Genomic DNA, 14,137 nt, shown 5'->3' with positions numbered 1-14,137 from the left:
GGTCCTGATTGGCCCTTCTGAGAAAAGGCTGCCCCCTCTCACAAATGACCTCCTTCTTTGCCCACACTCCAATCTTGGAGTTGCATGACTTCACCTCTCCTCACAGTCAGTGATCAGACTAAAACAACTTCCAGGCCGAGTCACACCGTTTTACATGTGGAGGAGGGCTCAAATAAAAAGCAGAGTTTCTCACAAATCAACACAGATATAAGAGCTGTAAGCCTCTTGGTTGAAGTTTAAGCTTCAAAAAGGACATCCAGATTGTTGCCAGAAAAGAAAGTACAAAGAAAAACCTGGACTTAAATCTTAAGAAACAACACATCCCAGAACAATAAGACCAATTTCTTGCAATTGAAAAAGTGTCGCCTTCATGTGAGAGCTAATTCAGATTTGACACAAAAGATTTATGCCACAAACTCTCAACAACTGACTACAATAGAAACATAAACTGAAACTGCCCTTGAGCAAGTCCATTATAATCCATGCAATTGAAGAAATCAGCTTTATAGCTTTGAATGGGAGAAAGATTTTCCGAAAATGAAGACAATTCCACATTTTTATGTCAGTAGAATAATTGTTGAAGGTGAAATGCCCTTTTTATGCCATTTGAAAGTTATTTCAAAAATATGCACATCAACAACAAACCCTATGAGTACCTTACTGCAAATTAGATGTCATATATGGTGATGTGCAATCAAACCTGAGGCCATTGGAAAGACAGTTTCAGACAAATTACTTTATACTTGGCAAACAGAAAAAAGTTATGCCCAGTTTTTACGCAGAAATCATTTAACATTTATGGGGGAAATTCTTATTAATTAAAATTATTTATAAATAAAGAATACCCAGCCTGAATAAAATACAGGATTGTGTCAGGAAGAACATCTGGAGTAAAAAACTGTATAAGCGAATCAGCTGATTCGCTGTGGTGGCCCCTGAAGGAACATGCCGAAAGGTGAAGAATAAAAGCAACAACATAAAGTAATATTTCATATACTAATAATGTATAGATTCATAACATAGAGTCACATGTAATATATGAGTGTAGGTATTTCTTTTAATTTTTACATTTTTTGAAAGAATATCTTCATCAAGACCAATTAATGTGTTTCTGCTAAAGGAGATGAATTACCACTGGTTGTTTCAAAATACTGGAGGTTTCCTATTTGTTAATTGAGCCTAATTTAGGTTAAAAAAATGAAAATAAGATGAAGAAAAGAGATGTATGTACATCTTCTATCTCACAAAATAAATTCTATTGCATTATCCTAGATTCTAGCCCCAGAATTTGACTTTGTGCACTTCAAAATGTGTCATTTTCTTTGTTTTTTTGCAGAATTTCGCAGCTGTCTTATGTCTATAGTACTCTAGACTAGGACAGAATTAAAAGGGAAGTTCCTTGTAGACCCTTTGTGATTCCGTACTCAAAAAACTGCCTACATCGTCGTCACTGGAGGCAGGTTTTACAGTCTACCATGGTTGAAGAGGAACTCCACGTCCCCCCTGCAGAGAGATGAAAGTTCCCCTGTCACCACAGTCTTTCACTTACAAACAGGGAACTCTCAACCAGTTGAGGATACAGTTGCTCATGGACCATAAGCTGTACCTCCTATAGTTCAGGGGCATTCCCCTAAGTCACCCTGAGCACCTGGAGACACCTATTGTTCATCACCAGCAATGAAAATAGACCCATCCTGGTTTCTTCTCTCATGAGCACAGTGAAACCGGATTCTGGTCCTTTTATGTCTTGTCTTGGTCAGTTTTCAAAGCCAATCTGACTCTAAAAGGATTGCCTGAAAGAATAGAGGTCAAATAGAGTTTTTAGATGATCTGGTGTTGAATTTGCCAAACAAGTAGTTCCTCAAACTAAAGTCAAAGTGAACAGAGCTGTGTGTCAGTGCCTCTTTTCCACTCCCCTACACACAAATGCCACAGCACCAGGTGAAGAAAAGCTTTACTGTAGGGCTATTGTCTTGACGTTCATGCCTAATGTTGATCCCTTAATGTTTAAGGACAGCACAGCATATGGCCAGAGCAAAGTGCAGGCATGACAGGATTTTGGGGGCTTAAAAGCCTTTGGCAGTTTAAAGAAGAAAAAAAAAAGAGATTATTTTCAGTGCCTTGATGTTGGTGGATTTTAGAGCCCCCTGCTGCCTGCAGAGACTGCAACTGCTGTCAGCCAGTACTCCTGCAGCGGCTCATTAGTCACGTTCAGGACCTCCTCACAGCCTCAAAGCTCCTCAGGCTGAGACATTTGTAAGGAAAACAGCTCCCCCTCCTGATGTTGCTACTTCACAAGGTATCTTAAAAAATCTCTTAACACTATATAACTATTTGTATCTTATTTGATACGGGCATTTTATAGACCACTATCTCATTAGTATGTCCAAAGATTTCCTTAAAAATCCCATTAGATATAATGTAACTTGGGCTTGCTCTGTAGTTCATCATCATTCCACTAGAGGCAGTAGAAGGGCTTTTCCTGCTCTTTTCAAAATGTTTCAAATTTTTAAAAGACTATTTGCTGTATTGAAGAAATGCTAAAATAGCTGATTATTAATTTTCTATAATTATAATATGTTCCATGTCCCAAATGCCATGTTCCAGGATTGGGGTTTGGGCTGCTAAGGTACACCTTTAACTGCCACCCACATTGCACCAGCCCCCTTTGAGCTCTCCTGCAGGTGGTGTAATTTGTAATCTTGTAATTTGGTCCAGATGCCTCGTGGGACACATTCCTAAGGCAGTCTTCTGAGCAGGTCCCAATGTGTAGAGGACCCAGGAAAGACCCAGGACACGCTGGAAAGACCATATCTTTGTTCTGAGCGTGACCCATTTGGTGGAGGACCAAAAAAAAGACCCAGGACACCCTGGAGGGACTACGTCTCTTGGCTGGCCTAGGAACATTTTGAGTCCCCCTCAGAGGGGCTGAGGAAGTTACCATGACAGGGAAATCTGTACATCTTTGCTTAGACTGATGCCACCGTGACTTAATCCCAATTGAGCGGAAAAAAATGGATGGATGATGCAGTACCACCATGATAACATATTGAAATTGGGACAGTGGGTAAATGCATTTTCCCTGAACATTCATGCAAGTGTTTTGCCTCTTAAACCAACATTACTGAAAGCAAAAAAATCACTCAATGGATTGTAATTGATACTATCAAATCAAATCAAACTGTTCTTCTTTTTATCTAGTGGCCTTTATTCTGTTAAATTAAATTTGGGGTTTATTGAGGTTAATTCTAAAAACACTTGAGAGACAACAACACAGATTGATTAAAAAATCACAGGTTTTGGTATACCTTAACTTACCATCTACAAGACTTCTCATAGGTTGTCTGATTTAGGTTTAATTGAAGGGAAAAAATTTAGTTCATGTATAGAGTTGTAAATATTAATCATTGTTTTTTTAAAGGTTAAAAAACATTAAACCCTACATAAAACTTTGAGATAAATTTAGCTTTTACTTTGAAAATCTAGATTGACAGATTTTTTAACCAATCAAAATTAGATAAAAATCCTTTTTGACCATTCGTAAGAGAGAGAGGGCGGGACCTAACGGCGCTCCGCAAAACCTGTCATCGCATGAGAAAGCAAAGCACAACGAAAACTGAGGTTTACAGCTGTGACAACTTAAAGAATGAATGGAACGGGTTGCGGCAACTTTGACAACCAAGAACATGTCCTCAAACTAGGGGAGACCTTTGAGAAACACCCTAAAAGTGCCTACCATACAGTGCGATGTAAGTTGGCTTGTAGAAGCGGGCGGTCAAGTTTGGCTTATTTTAAGATGCTAACAGTAGCATGCTAGCTAGCTCGTTGGCTAAACTGTCGATAACGGCGCATTAACGTGTCGCATGAAAAAAAACTTAAGCTGTGTCAGTAATGTTACGAACTTTCTGCATGATTTGGTAGTTTTTTTTATTCATTTTTTGTCATTTGAGGACGCATTAGATTACTCAAACTGTCAAAATGTTTGTGAAACCACCGGTGCTTCACTGTGTCAACTGAAGCCATCTAGTGGTCATGTCGGCGAACTGCAGCACAAACACCTGTAGGTCTCTAGATCAGGGGGGTATTCCAGAAAGCAGGTTATGCTAGCTCCCACGATAAGTTTGAGGCTAAGAAAGTTGATAACCTCAGCTTTCGGTTCCAGAAATGGAGGTATGTTTCAGGGTAGGTCAAGTTGCCATAGCAACTCATGCTCTGAACATAACCTGGTCCGGAGCAGGTTTAGTTGAAGCTTAGTTTGTTTACAGAGAGGTGAAGCAGCATGGCGTGTCCATTTGAAGATGATTTAGTGGATGAAGAAGCTCAGATAATACTTTTTCCACCATGAGAGGGTGATAAGACCACATATGGATGTTGGAAAGATAAACTTTTTTACTTTGATCTAACTTAATTATTTGCTTCAGTTAAGATAAATCTTTTTTTTGTTAGGTCACCGTAAAAATAACACGTAGTTTTCAGACAATTATTTTCCTTTTGTTCAAATTAATTCAATTAAGTAGGTGTAACTTTGATGCTGCTGTTAGATCGGCACCGCAAGGGATTCTGGGATATCATTCCCTTTGCCTGTCTGGACGGATTTGGGTTTAAGTGTGGGTTTTTGACCAAATGTGTTTAGTTATTTAGCTGTTTTACTGTGTTTCACCGTGTTTTGCCGAGCTATTTTGTCCTACTGTGCTTACGTCTTTGCACCATGAGTGAGAGTAAAGGAGAGGATGATGAGTTTATATAGCACCCCACCACTCGTAATTGTTATGACAGTGACGGAAAATCCTTTAATGAATTTTTGCACTCCGTGCATATTTTCTGTTCTTTTTATTGTTATAAAAATGAGCATATCTGCCGGCTCAAACTTGGACATATGAGAGTTCAAGAAATATAAGTAATTAAGATTGAAAAAAGATTAATGGAGTAATGTGATATTTAGTTAGATATATACGTTAATTTGAGTTGTATAAACAATTATTGAGTTTGAATAAATTTAACTAAATCATTTAAATTATTTTTCAGACGTGTTACTTTTTTGATGGACTTATAATTTTTATCCGCCGTCATTTAAATCTCAGACTCCGTCTCACTTCCGTCTCAAGTGTCGCGCTTTCTTTTTTTTTTTCTCTACGCGTTTCCATGGTGACTCCAGAAATCGGCGATCTATTGAGAATGTCTTTATGTACCGTGCGTTAACCCAGGGTTACCAAGTCGAGCGTAATTACGCTAACTCATATCCGGTCTTTTGGAACTGACATACCCAGAGTAAGCAAGTTCAGGCGGATTTCAGCCAGAGTTCAGGCTTAAAGTCAGGCTAGTTTAAACATGCTTCCTGGAATACCCCCCAGGGGTCTGCAACCTGGAGCCATTTAAATCATGTTAACAATTTGATTTGTACTTTTGGTTAATTTGTTTTAGTTAATTAGGTTTTGTCATTTATGCTTGGATTTTGAATACATCTGACTGATAACTGAACAAAAGGATGTAAAAAAGAAAAAGATATGAAAGAAGGATAGAAAACTTTATTTTTAACTTTAGTTTTTTCTTTCTTTCTTTTATTTAAGTACGTTTGCTGCAACAGGAGAATCTTCTTTGACACAGGGTGGATTTTATTTAAAAATAAAAGTTTAAGTTGTTATTTGTAAGAAGATATACCTTTATATATATATAGATATATCTTTCTTTCTTTAAATTGTCCATAGATGACTTCAAACCAGCCTCTATTGACACAACCTGTGAAGGAGAGCTAGAAGTTGGAAAAGGAGAGCAAGTTACTATTACCTTGCCCAATTTAGAGGTAAGTTTCATTCACAGGGTTTTTTTTCTGTTTCATTTTATATTGGTTAAAAGAAAAAGAAACAAAGACTCTCAAATGTAATATGGATTTAATTTTTAAAGGGAAAAGCTGAGTTTATAACCAAAACCCATTACCGGTATCCATAATTTCCTTTATGTTTTTGTTTTGATCGTAAAGATTAATTTAATCTTTTTCTATCTTTTTGGGTAAACTGGACTGTAATTAAAGGCCTCTAAAACATACTGCATCCATACATCTATAGCTGAGGTATAGAGTGGGCATTCCAGGTAAAATGTTACTTTAAATATTCCTAAAAAAGCCAAGGAAAGATTGGAAAATCTCCAAAAGACGTCAGATTATACATGAGAAATTCTTGTAATATGTCCAAAAAAAGGCTTTATTTCTTCTGCCAAACAATGGCAGTAGAAATTAAATATATCATGTTGACATCTGCTATTATAAATATTTAACATGTGACAGTCGTCCACTTTATTCTTTGTTGTGGTTCTTGCACATATGCACTTTCAGAATAAGTTTGTTGTGTTAGATAGCCACCCGTAGATGGCGTAAACATTACTGCAATGTCTGGTTCAGCTGTTGAAATTGAAAAATGGTTTTAAAGATGATTGCTTAAAAGTAATCCTTAGATCGTATGTATACATTTAATGCCCTTTGACTGTACACTTAAAAGAAAAATAGTACTGAAAAAAAAACAAGGATAGATGTACTAGACCCCCTCTAGTACATCTATCCTTGTTTTTTTTTCAGTACTATTATTGTCAGCGATTGTGACACAGTCACCAAATTCTCAGTATTTGTTTGTGAATAACCTGGATGTAGCCGTAGTCTAAAAAATCTTGGATTCTAGGCATCATCTACTTGACGGTGAAGATGCACGGCATCTGGAGGTGGCTGTATTGGTGCTTTTTTTTTTTTTAAGGGCCTAACAGTAGCCACCATACTTTAAACCACTGTCTGGTCCATGTCGGTCTATCCAAAACACATCTTTGTAACAAAAATTGGCACTTTTTTAGCTTCAAGGTCTTCAATTTGGGCTGAGTGGTAACTTGATTGGAGTCATTCTGGTCTAAAACAAATCTACTGCCATATTCCTTAATGGTTGTTTGCTGCATTAGGCTCATTTTGATGTCAAATAACAGCATAAAGGGCCAAACGTCGTAAATAATAAGCTTCATATAAAACGATCGCTATTTGCTATCATCTAGAATGAAGGTACCGTCACACCGCTCAGCCCTACATACATCCACTTTCAGTAGCTGCTTTGTCCCGGGCAGGGTTTTGTGTGTTGCTGGAGCCTATCCCAACTTTTTTAATGACAAAGCCAGGGTACGTCCTGGATAGGTCACCAGTCTAAACACACTCTTCTTGCCGAAATTTCTCTTTTTAGGGGTCAAGTGCTCCAGTAACAGTCTTCAAGGGATCCAAGAGGCCATACATGAAGGAGTGCATCCTCATTGTGAACCACGATACAGGAGAGTATAGACTGGAGAAACTCAACAGCAACATAGCTGTGAAGAAGACCAGGTGAAAAACAAACTAAGTTACGTTTTTAATGAAGTCATGTCTTTTTTTTTACATCCTCGTACACCAAATTTCCCAAAGCCCTGTTGAAAATAAAGTTTTTCAACATTTGTTAAGTTGGTTGTTGGTTGCTGGTATGTGTTGCCCTCAGCGGTGCTGTGTAAATATACTAGAGATTGCCCGTTTGACCCGGACGCGTCGGCGCTTGTTTCACCTTTCACTTGCGTTTGAACAGTTGCTATTCTCTATAAAAACAAATAAATCCCAAGCAACGTTTCCCAACCAGTTCTGTTGTTTCCCCTGTATCGGAGTCAACGTCAGTTCATGGCACTTTGCCATGGCTCCTGGTAAAAAACGTTCTGTGGCTTGGGATCATTTCAACTTAGTTTCTCCTAATAAGGCAATACACTATTAACAAGGGGTTTAACGGTACACGTAGTTGTACCGAACCGTTTCAGTACGGCAATTTTGGTTCGGTTCACTTTTGTACCGTTTTGGAGGGGGGGTTGTTTTTGTTTTTTACCCCCCCCTCCCCAAATGTTTTCACTTTGCGCTGAGGCGGAACTAATGTTAACCGCGAGTTTCCGCCAAGACGCCATGTTGTGGAATGAGTGTGCCGGTGTGTCTGCGCTCGCGTGGTCAGGAAGGAGGGGATCAGCGTAAGAGAGTGTGTGAGCTCGCGTTCAGGGTGTGTTGCTCAGTTCTGCGGAACAGTAATAAAAAAGGTTTCCTCCAAAAGAACGAAGACTGGTTCATTTATTGACCCGCCCTGGAGGCTCTGAGGGTCCGAACGGGGAAGTGAACCCTGAAGGACGATCCGCCATCATCCCCGGAGAGGACCTCCCCTGCATTTTCCGACCACGGTCAGAAACCTTATCGCAGGAAAGGTTCAACGGCGATTAGGTGACTGAGGTGACAGTTAGCATGTCAACATATGGCTAATGCAGGCGCGAGGCCAGAGCTTGAGGACCCCCCCATCTCCTTACGCTCTCCTGAGTGGGAACACTTGGCTTTGTTGTCAGCATCCATGAAGGGAAAAGACAGTTGGATATGTCGAATGCTGTGTGTCAACATTGTTACACAAAGATAGCGTATGCCACAGTAACACATCTAATCCGTTAACAAACTTAAAACGGCATCACCGAACTGTAACAATCAGGTCTACAAGAAGAAAAAATGTGCAAGTTAAAATGTATCCAAAGTTTGTGGTTTCCTGAGTTGTATTATTTTATATAGCAGATCACCTACATAGGTCGATTTTATTTATTGTTATATAAAACCAATAAATGCATTTTGTAAGTAATTTTTTTCTGCCTTTTTTTACCGAAAAAATACCATAAATGTACCGAAATGAGCCCCATGAAATTCTGAACCTGATGTTTGTTTTGCAGAGTCAAGAAAGCACTTCTCACAGAAATCCTCACACATTGTGTTGTTTTATGTTTTGTTTTTTTAAATTATAATTTCCACATTGAAGCGTTACAAGGAGCTTAGTTGAAGCAGATGATATACGTTCAATCCGCCACTAGATGCCGCTGTTCAGTGTGGTTTCAAAGCCCTGAATGGTTGTTTCATTTTTCCAGCACAATTACATGAGCCCTGTGAAAGCTTCGTGGAGCTTCTACTCTCATCCCTAAAATAAACTGAACTGGATTGATGAAGTTTCCATGTTGACTTGTTTAGACATTTGCAGCTTAAAAATATAAAGTGTGGGTTGTAAACTTGTCAACAACAACTCAATCCTTCCTTCTCCGTCTCATGTGCATGGATCTCCAGGGCTGAGGGCAGCAGCAAAATTCACTCTCGCCTGGAGCAGCAGACCAGTCGCCTTAGCCAACAGGTGAAGAGCACCACCACCACCAGCAGCAGTAGTAAGACCTCTACCAGCTCGAAGAGCTCTCCTGTCAAAGAAAAGACCTCTCCGGCGTCTCCCATGGATGACATTGAGAGAGGTAACAAGTTGTCAAATATGTTTTCCAGACATTTTTTCTGCTTGGACTAAGTTGTTCTGATGATTAAAATCACCATTTTTTGTCTGCTAAGTATATAATAACATCTGCATGGATTTCTGTCCTTGCTACTCACTGTGCAGAATTAATGGCAGAGGCGCGGGTCATGGACCAGCTGAGCAGCGGCGGCAGCTCCTCGGACTCCAACAGCTCGTCATCCTCCAGCAGCGAGGAAAGCTCCAGCAGCAGCGACTCGGAGGGCGAACAGGCTCGTGCACCGCCCTCAGCACCTCCTAACCAGAGCATGCCCATCATCACCACCAGCTCCAACAAACCCAGCCACCATCAGGAAAGCGGAGGGGGAATTATGAACACTCTAAGTAAGTACCCCAGTCGTTTAATGCTATCACAACCCATTACATGCCGAGGAATCATTAAGACAACCTTCATTTGTGAAGTCGTGGTCTCTGCTGTTTCTTGCGAAACATTCTAAATTCTAACGCTACCAATGCTCAAATGGCGGAGATGTGAGGAGGAAAGCAGCAAGGTGGATACAATATTGTCCGTTGGAACTTCCATGAAGGCAGACTTTTCTGCAAGGTTTGACAAACTGTTAATGGCAGTCGAAGACATAAAAAGGGAACTGAGTGATTGCGCTGAACGAGTGACGCAAACGGAGGTGCACATTTCCAAAACGGAAGATGACATCAGCGTTTTGCAGGCCAAGGTGAGCGCACTGGAAACAAAAGAAAAAGCTCTGGAGGACAAAGTCACGGATTCGGGGATTTGGGCACACACACAGATAACTGGAATCACAATAGGACCCGCTGAACACAACATTTCTTTGTTTGCAGACGACGTTATTTTATTTTTAAATATCCTAACTTCATCAATCCCAGCATTCCTGGAAGTGATTCAACTATTTGGAAATATTTCAGGAAATAAAGTGAATAATGCAAAATCCTCTATTTTGATGTTAAATTCCATGGAAAGGCAAAATCCCACTTCCAAAACATCTCACTTTACGGTAGTAGTACTTTTTGAATAATTAAGAGCTGTAATTGTACCAAAGCTGGATAAAGTTATCAAACACACAACTTGTATATTTGGTACAGAAGCCTTTGTTAACAATTCCAGAGGTCAAACGGTTCCTGTAATTCTTCACTAGGTTTGTACACACTGTAGCAGGAAGTTTGGCCCACTCCTCCATACAGATCTCCTCTAGATCTGTCAGGGTTCGGGGCTGTCGCTGAGCAACACGGAGTTTCAGCTCCCTCCAAAGATTCTCTAATGGATTTAGGTCTGGAGACTGGCTAGGCCACTCTAGAACCTTGATATGCTTCTTACGAAGCCACTCCTTGGTTTTCTTGGCCGTAAGCTTCGAGTCATTGTCATGCTGAAAGACCCAGCCACGACCCATCTTCAACGCTCTGACTGAAGTAAGAAGGTTTTTGCCCAATATCTCACAATACAGAGCCCCGTTCATCCTCTCCTTAATACAGTGCAGTCGTCCTGTCCCCTGTGTAGAAAAACACCCCCAGAGCATGATGCTTCCACCCCCGTGCTTCACTGTAGGTATGGTGTTCTTGGGATGATGCTCCTCCTCCTTCTTCCTCCTCCAAACACGCCGAATGGAGTTAAGACCAAAAAGTTCTATTTTGGTCTCATCTGACCACAAAACTTTCTCCCATGACTCCTCTGGATCATCAAGATGGTCATTGGCAGACTTCAGACGGGCCTTGACATGGACTGACTTCAGCAGGGGAACCTTCCGTGCGATACATGATTTTAAACCATGACGTTTTAATGTATTACTTAGAGTAGCCTTGGAAACGGTGGTCCCAGCTCTCTTCAGGTCATTGACCAGCTCCTCCCGTGTAGTCCTGGGCTGATTCTTCACCTTCCTTAGCATCATCGATACCCCACGAGGTGAGATCTTGCGAGGGGCCCCAGTCCAAATGACATTGACAGTCATTATTAGCCACTTCCATTTTCTGACAATCGCTCCAACAGTTGTTCTTTTCTCACCAAGCTGCTTGGCAATTGCCCCGTAGGTCTACAATTTTGTCTTTTGTGTCTTTTGACAGCTCTTTGGTTTTGCCCATGTTGGTAGTTAGACTTCTGACTGATTGTGGGGGGGGGGGCACAGGTGCCTTTATGCAAGCTAACCACCTCAAACAGGTACCACTAATTTAGAATCACTAGCAGAGTGGAGTTGGACTATTTAAAAGCAGAGCAGCAGGTCTTTGCTGGTCAGAAATGTATCTGATAATCAAGTCATCAAATACTTATTTGTCACAGTAATATCCAAATAAATTGTTTAAAAAAATCGTACAATGTGATTTCTGAATGTTTCTTCAGATTCTGTCTTTCACTGTGGAAATGCACCAATGATCAAAATTTTAGACCCTTCCATGTTTTCTAAGTGGGAGAACTTGCTAAATCACAGGGTGATCAAATACTTATTGACCACTGTGTGTGTGTGTGTGTGTGTGTGTGTGTGTGTGTGTGTGTGTGTGTGTGTGTGTGTGTGTGTGTGTGTGTGTGTGTGTGTGTGTGTGTGTGTGTGTGTGTGTGTGTGTGTGTGTGTGTGTGTGTGTGTGTGTGTGTGTGTGTGTGTGTGTGTGTGTGTGTGTGTGTGTGTGTGTGTGTGTGTGTGTGTGTGTGTGTGTGTGTGTGTGTGTGTGTGTGTGTGTGTGTGTGTGTGTGTGCGTGCGCGTGCGTGTATATATATATATATATATTTTATTATTATTATTATTTTAATAGAGATATGACTCATAATCATAGCTCTAAAGAAATTGAAGCTATTAGCATCAAATTTCTGTACTGACTAATCATGACATGTGCAGGTCTTATACATCTTTCCCTGCGCCTCAAGACTTCCTACTACATTAAATTTGCCATCTATATGTTCAGTATTATGGTGGACACAAAGCCATTTTGAGATTTTTGTTTCTGCTTCCAGAGAGTGACCTCCAGCTGAGTGAATCGGGCAGTGAAAGTGATGACTGAAGGGTGTAAAGATGTCCAACAACATGAGAAGAAATCCCTGAAGATTTAAGGAGCCAGTAGCAAATCTGTGTTTCTCCTCCTTCGTCGCAGGAGAGCCTCACAGTCAGATAAGATCATAATGTGTTACATCTCACGTCTGCTTTGTTATTGTATAGATCCTTTTTGAGCAGCCTTTATCGAGAGACATTTGTAGTTGGATAAATAATTGACAAAGAAAATGTAAAAGGTGGAATGACATATCCACAGTCTGGTGCCTGAGTCTCCTCTGATGCTTCTGCATTCTCACTTCACAATAATAAGAGCCGTTTCTGTGCCTTATGGAAGTTGTGTGTTCTCAGTTTGTGCAACATGTTCTGGATTTGTTTTTGAAGCCTCCATGATAATTCCTTTTAGTTTAGTTGACTGTGGATCAAAAAGAAACTATCATTTTCACTTAATAGAACATGTATCCAAAGGCTCCATGAAGGAAAATTCTTATGCTCTTAACACCCAAGATTTTCAGTCACTGGAGTTTACAAAACTAAAATCTGTCAGAAAAGCAGCTGAAAGACAACAACTGCCTACTTGAGTTTGTAGTCAGAAAATATTCATCTGTAGCTTTATTTTGAATTATCCCAGCCCTTTGCACTATAGCTTAGCACGCTTCATTTATTTAAAATGCTGATAATCTCCACATCTTTAGTGAAATACGTGATGTTTGACAGAATAGTGCATTACTTATATGCTTTGTTACTTCAGCCTGCAATACTTGAATCTAAATAATTATCTCTCGAAACTTGACCAAACGTAGCTTAGGAAGAGCAAGTTACGAGCAGATCGCTGCAACTCTGGTGATGGATCACCTAGGGAGCATGTTCCTTTTCTTGTTCCGTCAGCCAGTTTGATGGCATAAGAAGGCCACGTTCCTGCCCACCTGCCAAGTGGCTTAAAAATAAAGCTGCTGGTTTAACATTTATTTTTCTACGCCTACTGTGGATTTTCACCTAGGAGGAACATTGACAACCATTTTGTGAGAGATGTGTGAATGAATTAAAGATTTTACTTGTCTTTGTGGTTTTTATTTTCCGCATTCTGGTAACTTTTTCGGTATTGCATGTAAAAAAACTATAACACAGAATGAGTGTTATCAGCTTTCTCCTACAAGGAATAAATAGAATACAGTAAACTAGAGTTGAGTATTGCACGCAAATCTGTCAGTGACATCAGTATCAATGATAAGACGGACGCCATATTGAAAAGGGTAGGAGTCGAGTGAACGCTGGCACACTTCTGGCTGCCGCTGCTCCCCTTGAGCGAATTTTCAGCATTTCTAAGTCTTTTGGACTCTGTTTTTTGCTTCCAGATTGTGGATTTTTGCTAATTCCACTTTTCGTCCAACTACCTGTGGACTGTCACCGGTATATGTTCACATCTGGTTTAGATCAATATTCGGCCGTTTTGTGTGAACTAGCCTGCCTGCTGGTTTCTCACCATGACGGTTAAAATGTGGATTAACTCTGAGTGGATTCTACTTGCCTGGACCATCCTGTCCCTGGTCAAGCATCCACTGACGGCTCTCCTTCAGTACTCTGCCCTCGACGTCACTAAACCCCGCCTGACTCACTTTGATGCACCTCTGCCAAGGCTACTCCAGCACCCGGAAATCTTCTATCAGCCCCGTCGGAGATACATTCACCGTGGCTCACGGCGTATCCTCCAGGATGGTACCTCCAAACCCATCAGATCTTTCTGGTCTTCCAGCCAATGTCCGCCGAGGAACTCGCTGACCCTGGCGCGCTGGATCACTTGGCCCGGGGCCTAACGACACCGCTGCTGCTAACCTCTCCAGCCC

The 14,137-nt window shown here is 40.6% G+C and overlaps 1 protein-coding gene across 2 annotated transcripts; it reads left to right on the top strand.

Moving 5' to 3' along the window:
* The first annotated feature begins 3,544 nt into the window (after positions 1-3,544).
* On the top strand, positions 3,545-13,353 carry eaf2 (ELL associated factor 2). 2 transcript variants are annotated; one of them, XM_078939180.1, is made up of 6 exons: positions 3,545-3,749; positions 5,706-5,800; positions 7,209-7,345; positions 9,119-9,294; positions 9,435-9,671; positions 11,111-11,130. In XM_078939180.1, exons 1-6 carry the CDS (start codon positions 3,647-3,649, stop codon positions 11,113-11,115), a joined length of 753 nt encoding a protein of 250 aa, XP_078795306.1. In that variant the 5' UTR covers positions 3,545-3,646; the 3' UTR covers positions 11,116-11,130. The 2 variants fall into 2 exon arrangements, with proteins under 2 accessions (XP_078795306.1, XP_004081479.1); XM_004081431.5 differs by lacking the exon at positions 11,111-11,130 and adding an exon at positions 12,260-13,353 and having other exon boundaries at positions 3,547-3,749.
* Positions 13,354-14,137: the final 784 nt, after the last annotated feature.

The sequence above is a fragment of the Oryzias latipes genome, chromosome 21 (genome assembly GCF_053564925.1).
Source record: "Oryzias latipes strain Hd-rR chromosome 21, Olatipes_Hd-rR_3.1".
NCBI classification, from domain to species: Eukaryota; Metazoa; Chordata; class Actinopteri; order Beloniformes; family Adrianichthyidae; genus Oryzias; species Oryzias latipes.
The sequence above is the reverse complement of the archived record's forward strand: the minus strand, read 5'-3'. Positions and strand labels throughout refer to the sequence as shown.